Consider the following 20,607-nt stretch of genomic DNA (forward strand, 5'->3'; position numbering starts at 1 on the left):
TGCTGGGACAAAACCAGCACGTTACCAGCATGGAAAACCCCTCCAAGAGCTGGTGCCATCGCTCCCTGCCCTGGGCTCTGTCCCTTGCCCGTGCTTGGCTCCGAGTCACGCGTGCACCCTTCTGTCCCCCGAGGCCTCTCCCAGCTCTGGACCCTCACCTGGAGCTGCTGGAGGAGGAGCAGGTGCTGAGGATCCCGAGCAGCCAACCCCAGCACCAGGGCACCTACCAGTGCCTGGCCACCAACCCTGCCGGCCAGCACAGCAAAGTCTTCCAGCTCCACGTGCACAGTGAGTCCCCGGCTGCCCTCCACCCAATTCCCTTTCAATCCCCTTGAACCCTCACCCACCCATGCAGCCGAACTTGGGGAGGGGCGAGCATCTTCCCCCACCTCCATGCCCCTCTCTCCACCAGCTCCCCCTTCCATCCTGGGTGCCGAGGAGCTGGTGGAGGTGGTGGTGCTGCTGAACGGCTCCGGCCAGCTGCCCTGCGAGGCGCGGGGCTCCCCGGCCCCCACCATCGCCTGGTTCAGAGGCCGGCGCCCTCTCCCCTCGGGGACCAGGACCACCTATGTGAGGGGGGGCCGGGTGCTGCGGGTGAGCGGGGCGCAGGAGGAGGACACGGGGCTGTACGTCTGCCGGGCCACCAACCCCGTGGGCACGGCGCACAGGACCGTGAGGCTCGAGGTGTATGGTAAGGCACCCGGTGCCAGGACTTGGGAAGCATCCCTGGTTTGGGGGCTTTCCGAGGGGTCTCTCCCCTGGTTTGGGGGCTTTCCGAGGGGTCTCTCCCCTGTCCATCTCCTTTCCATCAGCTTGGGGTGGCTGCGCTCAGCTGTCAGTGCAATAAGGGTGTGAATGTGCCATTTTGGGATGGTTCTTGCGCTGCGTGGTGCCACGTGCGATGGGTTTTTGGAGCTTCTGCCCCCAGCACGAGCTCTGCCCCTGTCTGCTCTGATTCACCTGCACCTTTGGGCTTCTGCTGAACCAGTTTCCATCTCCCTATGGGCTGAGCTTTGTGGGACGTGTCCTGCTGTCCCCTGACTGCCACCAGCACAGCCGCCGTGCTCAGCTCGGGCTCTCTGCACTCGCTCTCCCCCCATTTCTCTGTCCCTACAGTGCCACCGACGATCTCCAGTGAGGGCCGTGTGGTGGAGGCAGCAGTGGGCCAGCCCGTGGAGCTGCCCTGCTCGGCCAGGGGCAACCCCCTGCCCACCCTGAGCTGGCAGAAGGATGGGCAGCCCCTGCCCCAGGGTGCCGGGGTGCTGCTCCTCGCGGGCGGCACGCTGCTCCGGATCCAGAGGGTGTCGGAGAGCTCAGGGGGCTCCTACACCTGCCTGGCCAGCAGCCCCGCGGGAGAGAGCGTGGTGCGGCACACACTGCTCGTGCAGGGTAAGGGGGCTGCGGGGTTGCAGCAGGGAGCGGGGATTTATGGTGGTAGGAAGGAGGTGGCTGAAACCCGCAGCTCCTCTGAGATTGGAGAAGTGTGTGTGAAATTTGGCTCCACGCAGCTGTGGGTTTTGGTTTACTGCTGGGGTCCTGTGCCCTCCGAGCTCCTGGCTGCTCCGGTGCCAGGCTCCCAGGGCTGCTCCCAGCCGGCTGTCCCCTTTTCCCTTTTTCCCCAGCTCCCCCCAAGTTGCTGATCGGCGATGGGGAAAGCCACCTGACTGCCGTCGCCAACGACTCCCTGCGCATTCGCTGCCGTGCCAGCGGTGTCCCCGTGCCCCGGATCCGGTGAGCACTGTAGGACGGGATGGGGGTCCTGCCCACGTCCCCCTGCTCTGCCTTAGGGGGCTGCACAGCTCCATGGGGGCACCCCAGAGCCTGACATGTGAAGATGCAGCAGAGAAGCGGGATGGGGGACTCCATATGGGTAATGGGGACTCCATATGGGTAACGGGGACCCCTGGCTGGGGGTGTCCTTCAGGATGTGAGGCATCAATTCCTATTCCTCATCCCTGGGGTCCTGTTCTCCCTGTGATCTGGATGCTTTGCTAGTGCTGTGGGTGCAGCGCCCCCATGCTCCTGGTGCGCAAACCAGGGTGGGTGGTAGTGGGACACCCCAAAACCTCACCGCCCGCCCTGCTCCTTGCAGGTGGCTGAAGGATGGACTCCCGCTAGGCACAGGGGATGGCGTGGCGGTGTCTGAGGACAGTGGGACCCTGCTGATTGCCCGTGTGGGGCTCGCACACCAAGGGCTCTACATCTGCCAGGGCAGCAGCCGGGCCGGGGGGACCCAGGTTCAGGTGTGGGTTTTGGTGCAAGGTGAGCGCAGCAGCACCTGGGGGATACCCGCTCTCCGTCCCACGCATCAGGGTGGGCACGGCTGGCCAAGGGCTTTCCCCCAGCCTTGTTTTTTTCCCCCCTCTGGCCAGTACGCCCCTCGGTCAGCATCGTGGAGGGGGATGCCGTCACCGTGGCCCTTCGCCAGCCGGTGACGCTCCGGTGCCAGGCCACGGGCACGCCGCCCCCACGGCTCAGCTGGAGGAAGGACGGGGTCCTGCTGCCAGCCACGGGCAGCATCTTCCAGGTTGGGGGGCGTGATGGGGCTGGGGGGGCCGTGCAGGGCAGGGCTGTGTGCCCTGGGGCTTTCCTGCAGCAGTGTCTGGGCTGAAGCAGCGGTGCCGTGGGGTGGCACTGACCCCTGCCCAGGGCACAGGGGGTGTTGTGGAGGGGTCTGCATTGTCTGGAGCACAGGGACACCAGGCTCCTGAGGAGAAACCCAGTCCTGGGGCTGCAGGAGCTGAGGAGGGGAGGGTTACAGGTGACCAAAGCTAGTCGGGAACCCTCCCTCCTCCTTCTAGATCGAGAAGGCTGACCTGACCGATGAAGGTGTCTACACCTGTGTCGCAGCCAACCCCGCAGGGGAGGACGAGCAGGATGTGATGCTGAAGGTGCTGGGTGAGAAACCAGGCAGGGTGCAGAGAAAAAAAATCTTTTCACTGACTTGGAGGGCAGCGGTGGCACCGTGCAGTGCTATGGTTCCCTCCTGGAACGGGGACTGGTGCGTGCCGTGCAGCTGGTTTGGGTTTGGGCTGCGCAGAGCTGATGGCCACGCATGCTGGGTTGCAGTGCCTCCGAACATCGAGCCCAGCGAGGTGGACCTGGCTGTCCTGGAGAACGGCACGGTGTCCCTGGAGTGCCTGGCCACGGGGGTGCCAGCTCCCGGTGAGCCTGTCCCCTCCCTCGAGCTTCCCTGGGGGTGTCCCCGGTGCGTGTCCCCATGCTGCCATCACGCTCCTTGCATCTCATCCCCTTCCTTCCCTGCAGACATCTCCTGGTACAAGGGGAACGAGCAGCTCGTGACCACCCCGGGCCGGATCCTGTCCAGGGATGGGAAGCGCCTGGAGATCCCCCGTGCCCACCTTGCTGATGCCGGCAGCTACCGCTGCGTGGCCTCCAACGCCGCCGGGGACACCGAGCTTGGGTACAGCCTGCGGGTGACCGGTGAGTCCGTGGGGTGCAGGGGGAGGACAGAGGCTGTATGGGGGCACATCCCTGAGAGATGGGTTTAGCAGAGACCCCTTCGTCTGCCCCATTTGCCATTACCCCACATCCATCTCTCGTAATGTCCCCAAAGGTCATAGCCCTACAGACAGGCATCTGGTCCAAATTTTGGTGTCTCCCACCCCCACCGTCCCCATCTCTGCCCCCTGGTGCTGCTGGTGACATTGCTGTGCCCCCCCTGCCCTCCCCAGTGCCCCCACGGATCACAGCTGGCCCCAGCCCCGTCGTGGCGGTGACGAGCGAGGCGGTGACGCTGCGCTGCGATGCCACCGGGAGCCCTGCCCCGGCACTGATCTGGCTCAAGGACGGCAACCCTGTGCCTGAGGAGGTGGCGGGTGGCCCGCAGGTGAGGTGGCTACCACAGGGGGGTCTCCCTGGGGACATCCTTCCAGAAGGATGCTCTGGTTCCTTGTTGTGGCTTTTCCAAAAATAAAACCAAACAATTGCTGGAGCTGAGCAGACGTGGTGTTGCCCAAATTTTCCCCTGCGTTTGGTCCATGGGAACACAGACCTGCTCAGCCCTGCTCCCTGCCACGTGGAAGAGCCAGGGGGTCCCCACGATGTGACAAGGACAGGCTCGAGGCAGGATTGTGCCCACCCGTCCTGGTTACTGCTTGCAGCCCAGCGAGGTTTCTCTCTGGTTTCACGCTCCCCTGGGCTCTTTTCTTCCCGGGGGCACAGATCCTGTCCGGTGGGCGCGTGCTGTCCCTGCCCACCCCTCACCTCCTGGACTCGGGGACATACACGTGCGTGGCCAGCAGCGCTGTGGGCGAGGACAGGCGCGAGGCCACCGTCGAGGTGCGGTGTAAGTGTCCCCAAGTGTCCCCAGCCCCTTCTGGGGGCTGCTCCCTGCCCTCTCCCCAGCCTTGGGGGGCTGTGGGGCCAGCCAGGGGAAGAGGGGTTTGGGGGTGGCATTGCCCTGTCTGTTTCCAGTGCCACCCACTGCCCCGGGCGAGGAGGAGAACGTCTCTGCCATCGTCAACCAGGAGGTGACACTGCGCTGCCCGGCCCCGGGGGTCGACCCCCGGGGGTCCCGCTGGCTGAAGGATGGGACCTTGCTCACACCGAGCCCAGGGATGCGGCTGTCAGAGGATGGGACTGTGCTCCAGGTGATGTTTTGGAGCAAAAGAAGGGATGGGAGGGAAAAGGGGCTGCAGAGCATCTCACCGTCTCTCCTCGTGGCAGGTGGGGCGAGCCGCCGTGCAGGATGCGGGCAGGTACACGTGCCAGGTGCCCGGCCACCCGGAGAGACACTACAACCTGAACGTGTTGGGTAAGGGCTGCCACGGCTGGGACAGCTCACCAGGAAAATACGGGGCGTATGGAGATGTAGAAACAAACCCTGTAAGCATAACGTGGACCTGAGGTGGCTCGCTGGCTTGGAAAACGGTGTCCGAAGGATTAAAGCTCTGCGAGATGATGCAGCTGGAGGTGTAGGGAATCCCCTACTGGAACGGGACGGGGGAAAAAGCCAATGTTTGCACAAGTGTTGCTTTGGGGTATTTCAGTAACCATGCAGCTGTCTTCCTAAAGCTTGGGCAGGGGAGCAAAGGGAATTTGCTGCCATTGCCAGGGCTGCTCTGCACTCTCTGCGCCCTCATCCATCACGGCAGCACGCGGGTATCAACCCCTGCCGTCCCCTGCCTGGGTCGGGAGGATGCTGGTGCATCCCTCACCATGCACATCCCTGCAAACTCCAGCACATCCACAGCACCAGGGCAGAGCCAGGCCTGGCTTCCCTCGGGGATGCTCGGGGCCAGCTGGTGGGAGTCCTGCAGGCAGGCAGCCGGCACGGGGAGGAAGGCCAGTTCTCCCCGCTCCTGCGCTCCCTTCCCAGGGAGACTTTGCACGCTTGGCCTGGTGTCCTGGCTCGGCTCGATTGTTTGGGTTCTGCTGTTTTTGTTTTTCAGAGGTTTCTGGGTGTTAGGATTTTTCTTCCAAAAGCTAATATCCCTCACGGGAAGGGGTTACCCTTCTCCGGCCAGCTGTAATTATGGGAACGGCGTCCGATAACGGAAAGTGTTAGGTCACCTTCGCAGCGAGCTGTGCTACCTAACGAGGCTCTGTCTGGCCAGCCTTGGCCTGGCCGTGGGGCTCAGCCAGCCTCTGCTGTAGGCCACGTGCAATTAAAACCATCACTTTCCTAATAGCTGGGAAGTGCACGTTATTATTTCCAGCCGTCTCGCTGGATCTTTGTGCAGAGCCTGGTGCCACGGGTGGCGAGCAGGACGGAGCTGCCCCTCTCCCCTTGTCCCCTGCCATCAGCTGCCCCTCTTCTCTCTCTCCCCACAGTGCCACCGTCATTCTCCTCGGCAGAGCCCACCACCACGTCTGTGCTGGAGGGGCAGTCTGTCCGGCTGGCCTGCGAGTGCCACGGGATCCCCTTCCCTGCCCTGAGCTGGCAGAAGGATGGTAAGGTCCTGCCCCTCAGGGCTTGACCCACCAGGCAGATGCAGATGCCCAGGGCAGGTGATACCCCTTGCATGGTTTAGGAGCATTTTGGCTGAGCAAATGCCAGGTTAAACTTGAAACCCAGTTGCCAGCCTGCTCCTTGCGGGTCTCCTGCTGCAGCCAAGAGTAAAACCAACTCACATTGCTCTCCTTGGGCAGCAAGGAGTGGTTTATATCGAGTAGTGCCTGGCTTCTGGGTGTGATCTGGTCCTGCTGGGAGCCTGAGAGGAGGCTGCTGTTGTCCCCCCCGGGTAGGTGAACCCCTCTCTGCCCACCCCGGGAGCCTGAAGCTGGTGTCTGCAGGAGGGAGGATGCTCTACATCGAGAAGGTGAGGCTGGTGGACGAGGGGACCTACACGTGCAAGTGCAGCAACGCCGCCGGCAGCAGCAGCAAGGAGCATCGCCTGGGGGTGCACGGTGAGACGGAGGACCCCAAGATGTGGGGGTCCTGCTGGGGTGGCTGAAGCTGCCTCTCCTAAGCTGTATGTTTGAGCAAGATGTTCTCCCTTGCTGCAAGGCCCAGCTGGACCCAAAAGTTCACAGCTATTATCCCCTGCCTTGGGTGTTTTGGAAGGGTTTGCCTGTTTTGGAAGGGATGCTGCCAGCTGGGTTTGCCTGGCTCCCTCCAGCCCCCCTCTTGGCTCCTCTCTGCAGCTGATGTTTGCTCCAGCAGCACAACTGCACTAATTGCACCCACTGGGATGTGCTTCGCCCTCCTGCTGCCACCAGCCAGCTCCACGGCATTTTTATACCCACTTTCATACCGCCAAGGGCTTTCCTCCAGCCTCACCTCCACCCCCTGTCCCTCTGCCCGCAGTGCCACCGAGGATCCGGGGCAGCAGCAAAGCCCCCAGGAAGGTTTCCGTCATCGAGGCCGGCGAGACTGTTTTGGAGTGCGAGGCCACGGGAAGGCCAGCACCCACGGTGACGTGGCTGAAGGACGGGCAGCCCGTGGCCCTTGGGGACGGGCTCTCGCTGTCGGAGCAGGGCTGGAGGCTGCGCATCGCCCGGGCAGCGCTGGTCCACGCAGGGCGATACGTCTGCCTGGCGGCCAACACGGCGGGGCAGGAGCGCAGGGAGTTCGATGTGGTGGTGCACGGTGAGGGTGGGGGGCACGGCGGGTGGCTGTGGGGAAGGGACACGGGCAGCTGGGCTGGGTGGGGATGTCCCACCACGTGCCCAAAGCATCACGAGCCTGGAGAAGAGGAAAACGTGGAGCAAGTTTGGATAACGCAGCGTATAAAAGGTTTGGGGACAGGAGAAGAAGCAGAAGTGGCTCCACCAGCCTGTGGCAATGGTTTCTTTCCAGGTTGAGCAGAGCACCTCTTGCTTTACAAAGTCAGCTGCTTTCCAAGGACTTGGGGGAACCTTGGGAACTGGGGTGCTGAGCATTTGAGCTGGAAAAAGACTGGGGTGGTGTAGGGCACGTGGCCAGCTTAGTGTCACGCCTGGAGGTGTGGGCTTGGGGGTGCAGGTAGGTGGCTGCTGATGGGCCTTCTGTGCTCATGGCCTCAACCTGTACAAGCAGGAGGGTGGGAACAAGCTGGGTTCAACATCTGCCACATTTTTTCTGGGTTCAACATCTGCCGCTTTTGTTTCACTCTTCTGCTGTCTCGGTGGCTGCTTTGCAGACAGCTCTTTGTCCCTTCTGCCTCCCCAGTTCCTCCAAAGTTCCTCCAAGGTTTGGGATCCACCAGCAACACCCGTGTGCCTCTGCACAGAGCCCTGACGCTGACCTGCGAGGCCACCGGCGTCCCCCTGCCCACGGTCTCCTGGTCCTGGAACGGCTCTCCTGTCACCCCCGGCGAGCACACGCAAGTGCTCTCAGGTGGGACGAGGGAAGGATGCTGCAAGAGCTCCACGAATGCATTCTGCCCTAACGCTGAGGAGTTCACACCCAGCACAGCTCCCACCCTGCGGGGTGGTACTGGGCTGTGCTGGTGCCTGGATCTGTGCCCTGAGCCCTCTCTGCTCCATGCTCACAGGGGGCTGGATGCTGAGGCTGCCCCGTGTGCGAGCCCAGGATGGTGGCCACTATTCCTGCCTGGCCAGCAACGCCGCTGGGGAGGCCAGGAGGGAGTTCCAGGTGGAGGTCCTGGGTAAGGGAGGGACATCTACCCTCTGATGGGCTCCTCGGGAGCGTCAGAGCTTCAGCTGTGCGGGGACAGCACTGGTCAGCACTGGGTGCAGCAGTGGGAGCTGCAGCACAGGAGTCCTTTGTGCCTTGGTGCATGGACACAGCGCCTGGTTTGGTCCAGCTGCTGATGTCCCTGGCCTCTCGCATTCCTAGTTCCTCCACACATTGAGGACGTGGATGAGGAAGAGGCCGTCACGGTGCCCGAGGGCCACCCTGTCACCTGGTCCTGCCTGGCCGCGGGTGAGCATCGTGCAGGGAGCAGGGGTGGTGGGAGATGGGCGCGGAGCAAGCGGCCGGTTCCAGCCAATGACACAGGAATAGCTGAGGTCGGCTGAGGAGCTTTTTGGGGATAGTTCCTGGCTTTGCAGTTGGGCTGTCCGGAAAGTGCTGGGGAGGGGGCGCCCACGCGGGGAGCTTGTTCCACGACGTCAGCTCCGATCTTTCCAAAACGGAGCAAAAATTCCTCTAATCTGGTTTCTCCTTTTGCAATGGGAGTAATTAATCACCTCCTACTCAGGACAGCTTTCCTTTTTTTTTTTTTTTCTTGCTGGCTCATCCAGCAGTCTCTAAAATCCCGATCCAGATTGTGATAAGTCTGGATTTGGGCTGGTGTCCCTGCTTCCCAGCGCAGTGACCCCATCCAGGCTGCGTGCACGCATGGAAAAACTTTTTGCACCGAGCCCAAACCCTAATTTCCACCCTGCACAGGCAACCCCCAGCCTGAGGTCACCTGGCTGAAGGACGGCCACCCTCTGCCTGCTGGAGCCACCTCCATCTCCCCCGATGGCTCCGTGCTGCGCATCCCCCAGGCTGCCCCGTCTGACGCCGGCCGCTACTCCTGCGTGGCCTCCAGCCCCGTGGGGGAGCAAACCAAGCACTACCTGCTGAATGTTTCGGGTACGAGGTGGCTTTGGGTGTTGAGTCCTGGGGCTTTTGGGGCTTTCTGAGTGCCTGCCCCAGCTGGGTGGTGAGGATCCCTGAGCCCTACAGCTGGCAGTGGGGCTGTGATGGGTGTTAGTGCACACACCTCTCTGCAGCCAGCCCCATGTCTGCTGGAGATGCCCACGATGCTGCCACAGAAGATGTTGTTGTGATCATCAACAACCCCATCTCCCTGCTCTGTGAGGCTCCAGCCTACCCCCCTCCCAGCATCACCTGGCTCAAGGACGAGGTCCCCGTCGAAGCCTCGCGGGACGTGCGCCTGCTCCCCGGTACCGCGCCGGCACCCCTTGGCCACCACGGAGCCCCTTTGGGTGCCCGGGGGGTGGGAGTGGGGTCTGTTCTGGGTCTGGTGACACCCAGGGCGATGAGAAGTCGTCATCCTGTAGGAGATGAGAGGCTCAGGCCATCAGAAGGGTGGGCCACATCATCTGGTAATAGCTAGAAGCTTCTCAGCAGCATCAGTGAGAGCGCACAGGTTTTTATAAGCCTGGAAATTGGGCTCTAGAAGAGCATCGGATGCCCTCCAGACAGGCTTGCAGGTGGTCAGCAGGGCCTTTAAGACGTCTTCATGTGCTGCACGGGGATAAACAGCCTCAGCTGTGAGCAGGGACCCTCTCAGGAGACCCCCTTTGCCCAGGTGGCCACGGGCTGCAGATCCTGAACGCCCAGGAAGAGGACGCGGGCACCTACAGCTGCGTTGTGGCCAGCGAGGCTGGGGAGGCCGTGAGGAACTACACCGTGAAGGTCCTGGGTGCGTGAGCTCTCCCTGTGCCTCCCGAGCCCCACCACAACCCCCGACATAATGGGGCCAGTGCCCCTTCCTTCCCTTCACCCTAAGGCGCTGCACGTTGTTGGTTAGGGCAGAACAAGGGCGTTTGGGGGCTCTTCCCTCCTCCCAACCATGTCTCCTCTCCCCACCAGTTCCCCCTTTGATCACCCGAGATGTCCCTTCAGGGGAATTTGCCACGACAGAGGTGAGAACCAGTGTCAATAGCACGGTGACGCTGGAGTGCGAGACGTGGGCTGTGCCCGAGCCGACCATCCAGTGGTACAAGGACGGGCAGGTGAGGTCCCAAGGGTGGCCAGGGAGCAGCTGCTGCTGTTTTTTGGGGGGACACACACCCTTGGTATGTCTGGCTGGGCTCTGCCCCGCTCCTGCATGCCTCAGCCCTGGTGTATAATCACTCCTCTTCCTCGCCTTGGGGCTGGGGACCCCACGCAGCTCCTGGAAAGCGCCGGCCACCTCCAGATCCTTCAGGAGGGGCAGGTCCTTCGGATCAAACCTGCTGGTGTCCCGGATTCGGGGCACTACACCTGCGTGGCCACCAATCCCCTGGGTGCAGACGACAAGGACTTCAGCCTGCACGTGCAGGGTGAGTCCTGGGCGAGCTGGGGCGGGGGCTGTCCCGGGGAGAGGGGTCCCTACGGGGGTCCCCCATGGGATCAGGGTGGAGAGGGGTGTGTGTGCGCTGGATAACGTGCGTCTCGCCAGCTCTGGCTGCACCTGGGGGTAATGCCCCCCTCCCTACAGCTCACGGCAGCCTGTCCCCGCAGTGCCACCCCTCTTCCAGCACCAGCTGAGCCCCGGCGAAGCCTTCGAGATCCTGTACCAGGAGGAGGACGGGGACGGGGAGGTGACGGAGCACCGCCAGGCTGTCCTCCACCAGCCCGCCGCGCTCTCCTGCGACACCAACGCCATCCCGCCCCCCCGGCTCACCTGGTACAAGGACGGGGAGCCCCTCGCCCCCGGCCCCGGGGTGCTCATCCTGCTAGGTAATGCTCCTGCCACGAAAGCATCCCCAGCACGGGGGGGGTCGGATTCTGTCCCTTTGCTCCTGCCAACACGCGCAGCACCCGTGGGACCCTTACTGCCTCACCGGGGCTGCGTGGGGGCCGTGCACAGCGGGGTGGGAAAGGGATGGTGGATGGGACCCCCACCATGGGGCTGTCCCCATCTTGCCCCCCCCGTGCTGCAGGGGGCCGGGTGCTGCAGCTGCCCGTGGTGCAGGAGGAGGACGCGGGCAGGTACACGTGCGAGGCATCCAACGAGGCGGGCAGGGACCGCGTGCACTACGAGCTGGAGGTGCTGGGTGAGTGAGGAGGGGCTGGGAGATACCGGGAGGGGGGATTCAGCAGCCCCTGACCCCCCTGCTTCCAGCTGCCCCGGCCATCCGTGGTGCTGAGGAGGAGCAGGTTGAGGAGGTGACAGCCACCACCAACAGCACCGTCCGATTCGAGTGCCCAGCCAGCGGGCGCCCGGTGCCCGCGGTGTCCTGGCTCCGGGACCACGTCCCCATCGCGGCCAGCCCGCGGCACCAGCTCCTGGAGGGGGGCACGGTCCTGCAGGTCGGTGTCCCCGTGCTCAGGGGATGGCTGTGCCGGGGGGACAGGGCCTTATTCAGTCCCCGAGGAGGGGCTGGCTGCGCACCGAGCCCCAGTGGTGGCTGGCCGGGGGTCCCCAGTGGGGCTGTGCTCCCCTTGCAGGTGGCCGTGGCAGAGGTGGGTGACGCTGGCAGCTACGTGTGTGTGGCCGAGAACCCGGCTGGTTCAGCTGAGAAGCACTTTGCTCTCACTGTGCAGGGTAAGGCAGCCCTGCTGACGCTTCCCTGGGTCGCTGATCTGCCTCCCTCCTCTTCTTCCTCCTCCCTCTTCCTCCTCCTCCACCACTCCATGGCAGCCCCCAGCTGGAGCCACCCTCTAGAGGATGGGGTGAGCCTCCCACCGGGGGGCTGGCAGCAAACACCTCTCTGTGGCTCCTGTGTTTTTTGGGTGCCCTCCACCTGCCCTGGCCATGCGGGTGTCTGAAGTGCAATCCCCCAAACTCTGGCTTGCAGAGGGCTCTGCAGCACCTCGCTGGCTGCAAACACAGCCAGGAATTTGGGGCTTGGGATTTGGCCCCTGCTCACTCCCCGCGTCCCTGCTCCTCCTCCCCAGATCCCCCAGGTGCTGAGGACCCCCAGGAGGAGACGCTCAGTGCTGACATGGGCAGCCCCCTCGTCCTGAGCTGTGCAGCCACCGCCGTGCCCGCTGTCACCTGGCTGAAGGACGGGAGGACACTGGGTACGCACGGAGGTGGTGACGTGCCGGGCTTCTGCCCCCAGCCCTGCCTCGCTTTCCCTGTTTCTAATCCCACTGTGAGAAAACCTCAGGGCCCTGCAGGGGAGGAGGCAGAGCATGAACGCGTTGGTGTTTTTCCTGCATGTTTTTAGGAGGTTTTGCTTCTGTCTCAGCAATGAATGCTAAGGGATTTGGGCATGGGATGCGACGCAGGGGTGTGGTGCTGAGCTCTCGGGGTACCAGCCATTCGAGTGCCACCAGAACTGGGGTTTCCCCCCCAACCTCTGTCTCCTTCCTCCTGCAAACCTGCAGCAGAGCCCACACCTCTCCTTTAACCAACCGGGGCCCCAGGGGTGGGAACTGGGGGGGGACAGAGCACAACAGAGGGAGCCTGGGGAGGGCTCTGCAGAGGAGCACGACCACAACCCCCCTCTGCCCCATCTCCTGGCAGCAAGCAGCCCCCAGCAGGGCCTGGTGCCTGGGGGGGGGCAGCTGCAGATCAGCGCCCTGCAGCCCTCCCACCAGGGCCGGTACACCTGCCTGGCACGGGGTGAGGGCGCCGAGATGCGCAAGGACTTCTTGGTGCTGGTGCGAGGTGAGGCTCGATGGGTTGGTGGGGGGCCCTGGGGCTCTCCCCCCATGGGGAGCCTTCCTCCTCCTCTTTTTCTTGTCCTCCTCAGCCTCTCTCTTCTCTGTCTCACGCAGTGGCACCCCACATCCTTGGCGCAGGGGTCCCCAGCGAGCACAGCGTGCTGGAGGGCGGCGAGGTGAGGCTGGAGTGCCAGGCAGAGGGGCAGCCACCCCCCCAGATCTCCTGGCTGAAGGACGGGCAGCCCCTGCAGCTGCAGCCCCCATCACGTGCCCAGTAAGTCAATGGGGAGGGGACGGGGACACTGCTGTCCTTGCAGCGCACCCCAAAATCCTACAGCCTGGGGCACAACCAGGCATGGAGCATCCCTCCCCCGTGGGTGCTTTGGGGGGTGCTGGTGTCACCGCGGTGCTGTCCCATGCAGGGTGTCACGGGATGGCAGTGCTCTGCTCCTCGAGGCGCTGCGTGCTGCCGATTCGGGTGCCTACACCTGCCTGGCACGCAACGGCGCGGGCGAGGATGCGCGGCTGCACGTGCTGAGCGTGCTGGGTGAGTGGGGCTGGGGGGCACCGGGCACGGCCACCCGTCCCCAGCAGCCTCATCTCTGCCTCTCGTCCCCTCGCCCAGTGCCCCCAGTCATCGAGGGAGGTGCCGGTGGCTCTGATGTGGTCCGTGGCGTCCTGTCCGCGGCGGTCACCCTGCGGTGCCGGGCACGGGGGTCCCCTCCGCTGCGTGTGAGCTGGCTGAAGGACGGGCTGCCCCTGCGGCTGTCCCCACGTGTCACGCTGCTCTCGGCCGGGCACGTCCTCAGGTAAGAGAGCTGCTGGGGGGATGCTTGGCTGCAGGTTTTTTGGGCAGCTCCCGGGTCTGCGTGGCAGAGGTTTCAGGTGGAGATGTTGGGAGCACCCTTCTCCAGGTGATCCTGCCACTGACATCTCTTTCTCTTCTTCCTCCTTCTCCTCCTCCTCGTGCCCTGCTCCCCGGGGTAGGATCTCCCGCACACAGGTCTCTGATGCCGGGCTCTACACCTGTGTTGTCTCCAGCCAGGCAGGGGTGGCCGATCGCAGCTTCGTCCTGCAGATACTGGGTATGGAGGAGCCGGGGATTTGAGGGGGAGCAGAGCGGGTGGGGGCACACAGGCACCGGTTTTGCTTGCAGAGCGCTTGTTGTGCAAGCTGAGCTGGCCCTTGGGTGGGCTCGGGAAGGACGGAGCAAGGAGGGACCAGCCTGAAAGCAGACCCAGAGCAGCCCAGTGCTGGGCAAACCCCTGCAGGAGGCTGAGCCACCTCCGGGTGCTCTCGGGATGGTGGCCGTTTGCCAAAACCATCCCTAGTGCCTGGGACCCCCTGGGAGCTTTTCTCCCACTGCCCCACTAAGGAGACGGCTCCGTCCCCAGCACCCCCTGTCCTGGAGAGCCCGGAGAGCAGCGAGGAGCAGGTGGTGGCCAAGGGCTCCGATGTCACCTTCGCCTGTGAAGCCAGCGGGTCCCCGGCACCAGCAGTGACCTGGCTGAAGCTCGCCGAGACCCCAGCACTGCCAAGCAAGAGGGTGGCCGACGGCCCACGGCTGAGCCTGGGGGCTGTGGGGCCGGCCGACACGGGGGTGTACGCCTGCGTGGCCTCCAACGAGGCCGGGGAAACCAGCAGAGCCTTCAGCCTCCTGGTGATGGGTGCGTGTCTCCCCTGGGCTGGGGGCGCTGACCCTGGGGAGCAGCCGAGGGATGAGCCCTCCCGGCTCCCCCTGCGCTTTGCAGAGCCCCCCAAAATTGAGGATGCGTCCCACCCCACCGAGATGGCCGTGGCCGTGGGCGCCCCGCTGGAGCTGACCTGCGTGGTGGCGGGGGTCCCTGTGCCTGCTGTCACCTGGGAGAAGGACGGGCAGCTGCTGGCAGGGCCCTGGCTCTCAACGGGGAATGAGAGCACGCTCCGCATCGACAGCATGGAGGTGGGGGCTCCTCCTCCCCTTCCTCGCCTGTGTTCTCTTTCTGGCTTGTTTTTGCCTAATTTTTCCCATTCCTGGCTTTGTGTAGGTGGCTGACTCTGGCTTGTACACCTGCCTGGCCGCGAGCCCTGCTGGGGAGGACAGCAGGAGCTTCCATGTCAGCGCCCGAGGTAGCGTGGCCCCCCGTGGGGAGCGTGCGTGGCGGTGAGGGTCAGGGTGCGCAGGGCTTTGGGGTCAAATTTGGACACATCAGGGGGTCCTGATGCATCTGAGGGGGATCTGGAGCAGAACACGGTAGCCCCAGAGACTGGGTGGGGGGGTTATTTGTGGATAAACGAGGATGGATGGGGACAGGCATGGGGGTGCTCAGCTACCACCCATCCCACAGCCCCTCTCGGCACCACGGGCACCGGTGAGACCCTCAGCATCACCGCCGTGCCGGGGGGGCAGCTCACCCTGGAGTGCCCTGTGGATGCTGTGCCGCCCCCCTACATCGAATGGCACCGGGAGGGCTCCCCGCTGCGGGTAGGTGTGCCGGGGGGGCTGTGGGGCCGGGTCCCCCCCCATTTCAGCCCCATTGTGCTCGCTGTGGGCACAGCCGCTGACCGGGGCTGCCCTGGGGGGTGTCAGGGGGATGCCCGCAGGCAGACCCTGGCTGAGGGCCGGTTCCTGAGGATCTGGGACGTGGGGGCAGCAGACGGGGGGGAGTACGTCTGCAGGGCTGGCACCGCAACGGGGGACAGCAGGCAGAACTTCCAGGTGGAAATTCACGGTGAGCATCGCCCTGCCACAAGGCTTGGACGGGGAGAGCGCGTTCCCTGAGCATCCCTTTCATCAGGGACAGAGATGCCCAATATTTTGGGGTCTCCTATGGATGGGGCAATAGGAAAAGAGGCACGGGTTGGGTTTGATTTCTCCTTCTCCGAGCTCTGTCGTTCATTTTCTCCCTTCCCCACGGGTGCTGCCGCAGTGGCCCCACACATCCAGCCAGGCCCCGAGGAGGTGAACGTGCCCACGAACGGGTCGGCCACGCTGCTGTGCCATGCAGAGGGGTGGCCCACGCCCCGGGTGACGTGGAGGAAGGACGGGCAGCTCCTGTCCCTTCGTGGCACCAGCAGGTACGAGGCTTTGCAGCTTGGTGGCACCCAGAGCTGGCTCCCAGTTGAGCCCCTGTCCCCATGCCCGCTCAGGGGACGTGCCCCATCTGGCTTCAGGGTGCCCGTCACCCTCCTGGCTGTGTGTCCCCGTGTGTTCCTGGCCATGCACAGCCCTCGGGGGCTCACCTGCTCTCCCTCCCTCCCTCCCCAGGCTGCAGCTGCTGCCCGATGGCTCCCTGCACATTGACCCTGTCCGGGTGCAGGATTCTGGCTACTACCTCTGCGTGGCCTCCAGCCCTGCTGGCTCTGACCGGCGGGGCCTGGATCTCCGTGTCCTGGGTAAGCAGGAAAGTGAGCTGCATCCCTCCTGCGCCCCTGCTGCCACCCGTTATTTCTGGGCAGCTCTCATCGGTACAACACCGCGCTGCTGCCCACCGCTTGCCCCCTCCGGGCAGCTCCCAGCTCCCCGTTTGCCTTCCTGCAGTTCCTCCTGCCATCACCCCCGGCCCCCCCAGCCTCACCCTGCTGGCCCAGCAGCCAGCCTGGCTGTCCTGCGATGCATCAGGCTCCCCTGCACCCCAGGTCCGCTGGGAGAAGGACGGCCACCCCCTAAACCCACACCTCCTGCCCAGTGCTTACAGGTACCCTCCTTGCCCCCTGGGTTGGTTTTTTTTTTCCCCTCTTTTGTTGCTCCCCATGGTGCAGGGGCTGTCCCCAACGTGTGCTGTGCCCACGCAGGGTGCAGACCTCGGGCTCGCTGCTCATCACCAGCCCCAGCCCCCGGGACGAGGGGTGGTTTGAGTGCATCGCCACCAACGCCGCCGGAGAGGCGCGCAAGGTGTTCCTCGTGTCTGTCCACGGTGAGCCCTAGGGGGCTGTGAGTACTGCAGGGAGCTGCCTTACTGGGGTCTCTCCCCCCCACTTAGACATGATGTAGCCGTGCTTCAGCCCCCCCTGCACTTGAGTCCCTTCTAGGGGACTTGGGAATTGAGGCAACAGAAATATCCGCATCCGTGTGCGTCAGGTCCAGCTCCCCTGCAGCACGGGCCGTGCACCCTGCTCACCTCCCTCCTTTCCTCCTCCAGTGCCCCCCACCATTGCGGATGACCTCACAGATGTGACCGTCACCCGGCTGTCCCCTGCTGTCCTCACCTGCTACGCCTCCGGCGTGCCCCCACCAGCGGTGTCGTGGAGCAAGGATGGGGCTCAGCTGGGCAGCCGAGGGGGCGGCTACCACGTCCTGCCCACAGGTAGGGGCTTGGGGCAGGGCACTGGGGGGCAGTGGGTCCCTGCAGCCCTCCTGCTGCCCCCTTTTTGCCTTCTAGGAGCCCTGGAGATCAGGCAGGCGCTGCCTGTGCACGCCGGTCGCTACACCTGCACGGCGAGGAGCGCCGCAGGCACTGCCCGAAAACACCTCCGGCTCGTGGTGCACGGTACGTGTGGCTCAGGGGGTCCTGCTCCCTGCACGTTGCTGTGGAGATGCTGGTGGCAGCATTTCTGTCTCTTGCAGAGCCCCCCGCCTTGAAGCCCCTGCCTGGCATGGTGATGGTGAAGGTCAATGCCAGCACGGTGCTGTCCTGCGAGGCCAGCGGGGTCCCCCGGCCAGAGGTCACCTGGCAGAAGGATGGTGCCAGCATCGCTGGAGGTGAGCAGGAGCCCACGCTGCCTGCCAGCCCCTGTCTGGGGGTGGATTTGGGTGGCTGAGCTGCCAGCATCACTGGGTGGCTTCTTGAGGACACCTGAAGGGCTGAGGTGCCCAGCCAGCCTCATGGCTCCCCACTGTGTCTGGTGGCCACTGGAGCTGTTCCTTGGGGCTTTCAGCTGCTCTCTTCTCTCCTCTTCTTCATTCCTGCCTGTCCCACAGGGCCTGGGCTCAAGGTGCTCCCCAGCGGGCAGCTGCACCTCCTCCGAGCCTCCCTGGCAGACGCTGGCAGCTACCTGTGCATGGCTCGCAACCCCTCGGGCACTGCCATGGGGAGGACCAGGCTGATCGTGCAAGGTAAGGCTGGAGTCCCCTTGTTCCTTCCTTCTCCATCCCTGGCACGCAGCAGAAATGTGGCTGCCAACTCGGTGCCCGCAGCATCAATCCGTGTAGGCACTCGCCCCTCTCCTCCCTGCTGCTCCTGGGGGGCCACGCAGAGCACTGAGAGCAGCCCAGGCTGCTGAGCTCTGAATCTGCCTCCAAACCACCCCAATTAACCCTGGGACCAGCTCTGTGGCTGTCCAGGATGTTTTCCCTGGGCATTGCCTTGCTGTAGCTTAGGACAGGCTGGAGGGTTGGGGTGCTGGAGACGGGCTGTTGGCACCCCCACAGCAGCCTCAGCAGAGGCCCCAGACAGCTCTGAGGGCAGATTTGCAGCATCCCTGGACCCCAACGGGTTGTTGGTGTGAAAGTGATGAAGTCTGTCCCCCCCAGTGCCCCCAACCATCGCGGCCGGCCCCGTGGAGCTGGCAGTGCTGGAGGGCCAGGACGTGCTGCTGCCCTGCGCTGCCCGCGGCGTCCCCGAGCCCCGCGTGTCCTGGAGCCGGGAGGGAGCCCCAATGCGGGACCGTGGTGGGACCATCACCATCCTGCCATCCGGGGAGCTGCTGCTCCGCCACGTCCAGGTGAGCACAGGCCCTGAATTTACCAAAGCAGCTGAATTTACCAAAAAAAAAAAAGTGTATCGGGGTGGAGATGCACCCCGTAACGGGCACCGCGCCCTTTCCGTGCGCAGGAAGGCGACGCCGGCAGCTACTCCTGCACCGCGGTGAACTCAGCGGGGAAGGCCGTCCGCCGGCTCTCCCTCGGGGTGCACACCCTGCCCACCTTCACCCGCCGGCCCGGGGACGTGGTCCTGAGCCGGGGCGAGCAGCTGGAGCTGGTGTGCGAGGCCACGGGCAGCCCCGAGCCCCGCATCTCCTGGATGGCCGATGGGCAGCCCCTCACCGGTGCGTGGGCAGCTGGGGTGGAGGGTCCCAGGCTGGGGGGAGGGCACTGCCCTGCCTCCCTCCTGGCTTTTGCACATTTTGGGGTCCTGGAGTGTTTGGTGACACGGGTTATAACCCCACTTGGGTTGTTTTTGTTTTTTCTGGGGGGTTGCTCACTGCAGAGGGCGTATCAGGGCAGCGTGGCCGGAGCATCCTGCGGCGGGCGGCAGCCACCCACGCCGACAGTGGCACCTACGTGTGCCGTGCCGAGAACAGCGCCGGCACCATCAGGGCCACCAGCTTCGTCTCCATCATGGGTAGGTGCCCTTGGCGTGGCTGGGACCCAGCACACCCAGCCGTCCCCGCTCCTCTCCCACCTCTCTCCCTTCTTCCCCAGAGGCACCCGTGGTGAGGGGGGCCCCCAGCACCTACCAAGTCGAGCCCCCCGGGGGCGATGTCCTCCTCGACTGTGACACCCGGGGTCACCCCGCGCCCTTCGTCCGCTGGAGCAAGGATGGCGTGCCGGTGGGAGCCACCCGGCGGCTGCGCCAGCTGCAGAATGGATCACTGGCCATCCGCAGCCTGGGGGTGAGAGGGGGTTTTGGGGAGGGAGGCAGGTGGGCAGCACGTTTTGGGAGATTTTGTGGCAAAGCCGAGCATCTCAGAAGTGCCTTTGCCACCCCGTTGTGGGTTCGTGGCTGTGCTGACGCTGTCGTAACACCAGGGTGCCGATGCGGGGCTTTACCGGTGCGTGGCGGAGAACGAGGCGGGCACGGCAGCGAAGGTGGTCACCCTGGCCCTGCAGAGTGAGTCCTGCCCCTTCATATCCTCATTTTTTGGGGGGGAAGAAGGGTGTTTTAGGTCTCTGCCTGCTTTTTTGCCATGTGGGACAGATGGTTTGGGGCAGAGGGAGAGGGTCAGGCTGGGGGGGAGCTGGAAGAAGAGGAGAATAAAAGGTTTGGGGAGGTGATGGACTTTGGCTGCGGGGAAAAGGGGCTGCAAACGCGCCTTCGTGTGAGTGCTTCCCCCAGGTGGTCCTGCCCTTGGCCCCATCTGAGCGTCTAAAGGCCCCCAACGCCTGCACAACCCCAGGGGAAGGTGACACTTCGCGGGTCCCTTTCCCTGCCCAGGTGCCCCCGTGGTGGCGGTGACACCACGGGCGGTGTCGGTGCGCACCGGGCAGCGGGTGCTGCTGCACTGCGCGGTGTCGGGGGAGCCCACCCCGTCCGTGGAGTGGCAGTGGGATGGGGAAGCGCTGCCAGAAGGGCCCCGAGGCCGCATCCTGCCCAACGCCACGCTGCTGCTGCCTGCTGCCAGCCCCTGGGACACCGGCACCTACACCTGCATCGCTCGCAACGCCCTGGGCTCTGCCGCTGCCCGCGCCTCCCTCGTGGTGCAAGGTGGGTGTCTGGAGGCTTCTGGCCTCGTGGTAGCTTGGGAGGATATTGCTTCTCCGTTCTTACTTTAAATCCCTCGGTTTGCACCCGGTTTTTCTCTCTCCCGTCTCTTCCATCACTCGTTTGTCCGAGCTAAAGGGCTGAGCCAAGCCAAAGCCTTCCTGAAGCAGCTGCTGCGTGCGAGCCTGTGGCCCCCATGAGCCCTTTGGCTCTCCCAGGCTTCCTGAATTTGCTGCCGGTGATTAAATTCCTGTGTCCCAGGGGTCCTGCTAAATGCCCAGGCACATCCTCTCTCGGGGAGCAGATTGCCAGGCTGAGCGGCGGTGCGGCGGAAGCGCCGCGTGCCCTCTGCGCGGCTGCTGGCGTTTTGCTGCCAGGCGTGCTGGAAAGGCAAATAAAAACTTGGGATCGGGGCCAGGAACGCGTATGGGTGCAGAGAAGGGGTTTGGGGCGTGCTGGGGGCAGGTGTTGGTGCGTGTTGGTGGGTGCAAGGTGTGGGGCCACGCTCACAGCATCCCCTGTCGATACGTGGCACTGCGCATTTGGGGGCTGCGCGTGCATCCAGGTGGGGATGCTGCTGGC

General features: G+C 64.4%; 1 protein-coding gene across 1 annotated transcript in view; it reads left to right on the plus strand.

Moving 5' to 3' along the window:
- HMCN2 (hemicentin 2) overlaps positions 1 to 20,607 on the plus strand; it is a 36,986-nt gene that overhangs the window by 13,205 nt on the left and 3,174 nt on the right. Inside the window, exons 29-81 of the mRNA XM_032200506.1 lie at positions 134 to 288; positions 413 to 691; positions 1,117 to 1,389; positions 1,623 to 1,731; positions 2,093 to 2,262; positions 2,373 to 2,527; positions 2,802 to 2,898; positions 3,070 to 3,165; positions 3,268 to 3,444; positions 3,696 to 3,850; positions 4,186 to 4,309; positions 4,438 to 4,613; positions 4,690 to 4,777; positions 5,797 to 5,916; positions 6,211 to 6,372; positions 6,773 to 7,054; positions 7,616 to 7,783; positions 7,941 to 8,054; positions 8,246 to 8,332; positions 8,801 to 8,989; positions 9,130 to 9,303; positions 9,672 to 9,785; positions 9,956 to 10,098; positions 10,257 to 10,407; positions 10,589 to 10,807; positions 11,011 to 11,124; positions 11,193 to 11,380; positions 11,519 to 11,615; positions 11,969 to 12,094; positions 12,543 to 12,686; positions 12,797 to 12,956; positions 13,105 to 13,229; positions 13,308 to 13,491; positions 13,670 to 13,767; positions 14,077 to 14,349; positions 14,434 to 14,624; positions 14,710 to 14,791; positions 15,010 to 15,146; positions 15,252 to 15,393; positions 15,592 to 15,739; positions 15,930 to 16,057; positions 16,203 to 16,359; positions 16,457 to 16,578; positions 16,804 to 16,968; positions 17,044 to 17,151; positions 17,229 to 17,363; positions 17,583 to 17,717; positions 18,135 to 18,325; positions 18,436 to 18,649; positions 18,811 to 18,945; positions 19,026 to 19,216; positions 19,353 to 19,434; positions 19,759 to 20,028. Coding sequence (XP_032056397.1) covers positions 134 to 288; positions 413 to 691; positions 1,117 to 1,389; positions 1,623 to 1,731; positions 2,093 to 2,262; positions 2,373 to 2,527; positions 2,802 to 2,898; positions 3,070 to 3,165; positions 3,268 to 3,444; positions 3,696 to 3,850; positions 4,186 to 4,309; positions 4,438 to 4,613; positions 4,690 to 4,777; positions 5,797 to 5,916; positions 6,211 to 6,372; positions 6,773 to 7,054; positions 7,616 to 7,783; positions 7,941 to 8,054; positions 8,246 to 8,332; positions 8,801 to 8,989; positions 9,130 to 9,303; positions 9,672 to 9,785; positions 9,956 to 10,098; positions 10,257 to 10,407; positions 10,589 to 10,807; positions 11,011 to 11,124; positions 11,193 to 11,380; positions 11,519 to 11,615; positions 11,969 to 12,094; positions 12,543 to 12,686; positions 12,797 to 12,956; positions 13,105 to 13,229; positions 13,308 to 13,491; positions 13,670 to 13,767; positions 14,077 to 14,349; positions 14,434 to 14,624; positions 14,710 to 14,791; positions 15,010 to 15,146; positions 15,252 to 15,393; positions 15,592 to 15,739; positions 15,930 to 16,057; positions 16,203 to 16,359; positions 16,457 to 16,578; positions 16,804 to 16,968; positions 17,044 to 17,151; positions 17,229 to 17,363; positions 17,583 to 17,717; positions 18,135 to 18,325; positions 18,436 to 18,649; positions 18,811 to 18,945; positions 19,026 to 19,216; positions 19,353 to 19,434; positions 19,759 to 20,028 — 8,219 coding nt within the window. The remainder of the gene's footprint in view (positions 1 to 133; positions 289 to 412; positions 692 to 1,116; positions 1,390 to 1,622; positions 1,732 to 2,092; positions 2,263 to 2,372; positions 2,528 to 2,801; positions 2,899 to 3,069; positions 3,166 to 3,267; positions 3,445 to 3,695; positions 3,851 to 4,185; positions 4,310 to 4,437; positions 4,614 to 4,689; positions 4,778 to 5,796; positions 5,917 to 6,210; positions 6,373 to 6,772; positions 7,055 to 7,615; positions 7,784 to 7,940; positions 8,055 to 8,245; positions 8,333 to 8,800; positions 8,990 to 9,129; positions 9,304 to 9,671; positions 9,786 to 9,955; positions 10,099 to 10,256; positions 10,408 to 10,588; positions 10,808 to 11,010; positions 11,125 to 11,192; positions 11,381 to 11,518; positions 11,616 to 11,968; positions 12,095 to 12,542; positions 12,687 to 12,796; positions 12,957 to 13,104; positions 13,230 to 13,307; positions 13,492 to 13,669; positions 13,768 to 14,076; positions 14,350 to 14,433; positions 14,625 to 14,709; positions 14,792 to 15,009; positions 15,147 to 15,251; positions 15,394 to 15,591; positions 15,740 to 15,929; positions 16,058 to 16,202; positions 16,360 to 16,456; positions 16,579 to 16,803; positions 16,969 to 17,043; positions 17,152 to 17,228; positions 17,364 to 17,582; positions 17,718 to 18,134; positions 18,326 to 18,435; positions 18,650 to 18,810; positions 18,946 to 19,025; positions 19,217 to 19,352; positions 19,435 to 19,758; positions 20,029 to 20,607) is intronic.

This window comes from Aythya fuligula, chromosome 19, assembly GCF_009819795.1.
Source record: "Aythya fuligula isolate bAytFul2 chromosome 19, bAytFul2.pri, whole genome shotgun sequence".
Classification (NCBI taxonomy): domain Eukaryota; kingdom Metazoa; phylum Chordata; class Aves; order Anseriformes; family Anatidae; genus Aythya; species Aythya fuligula.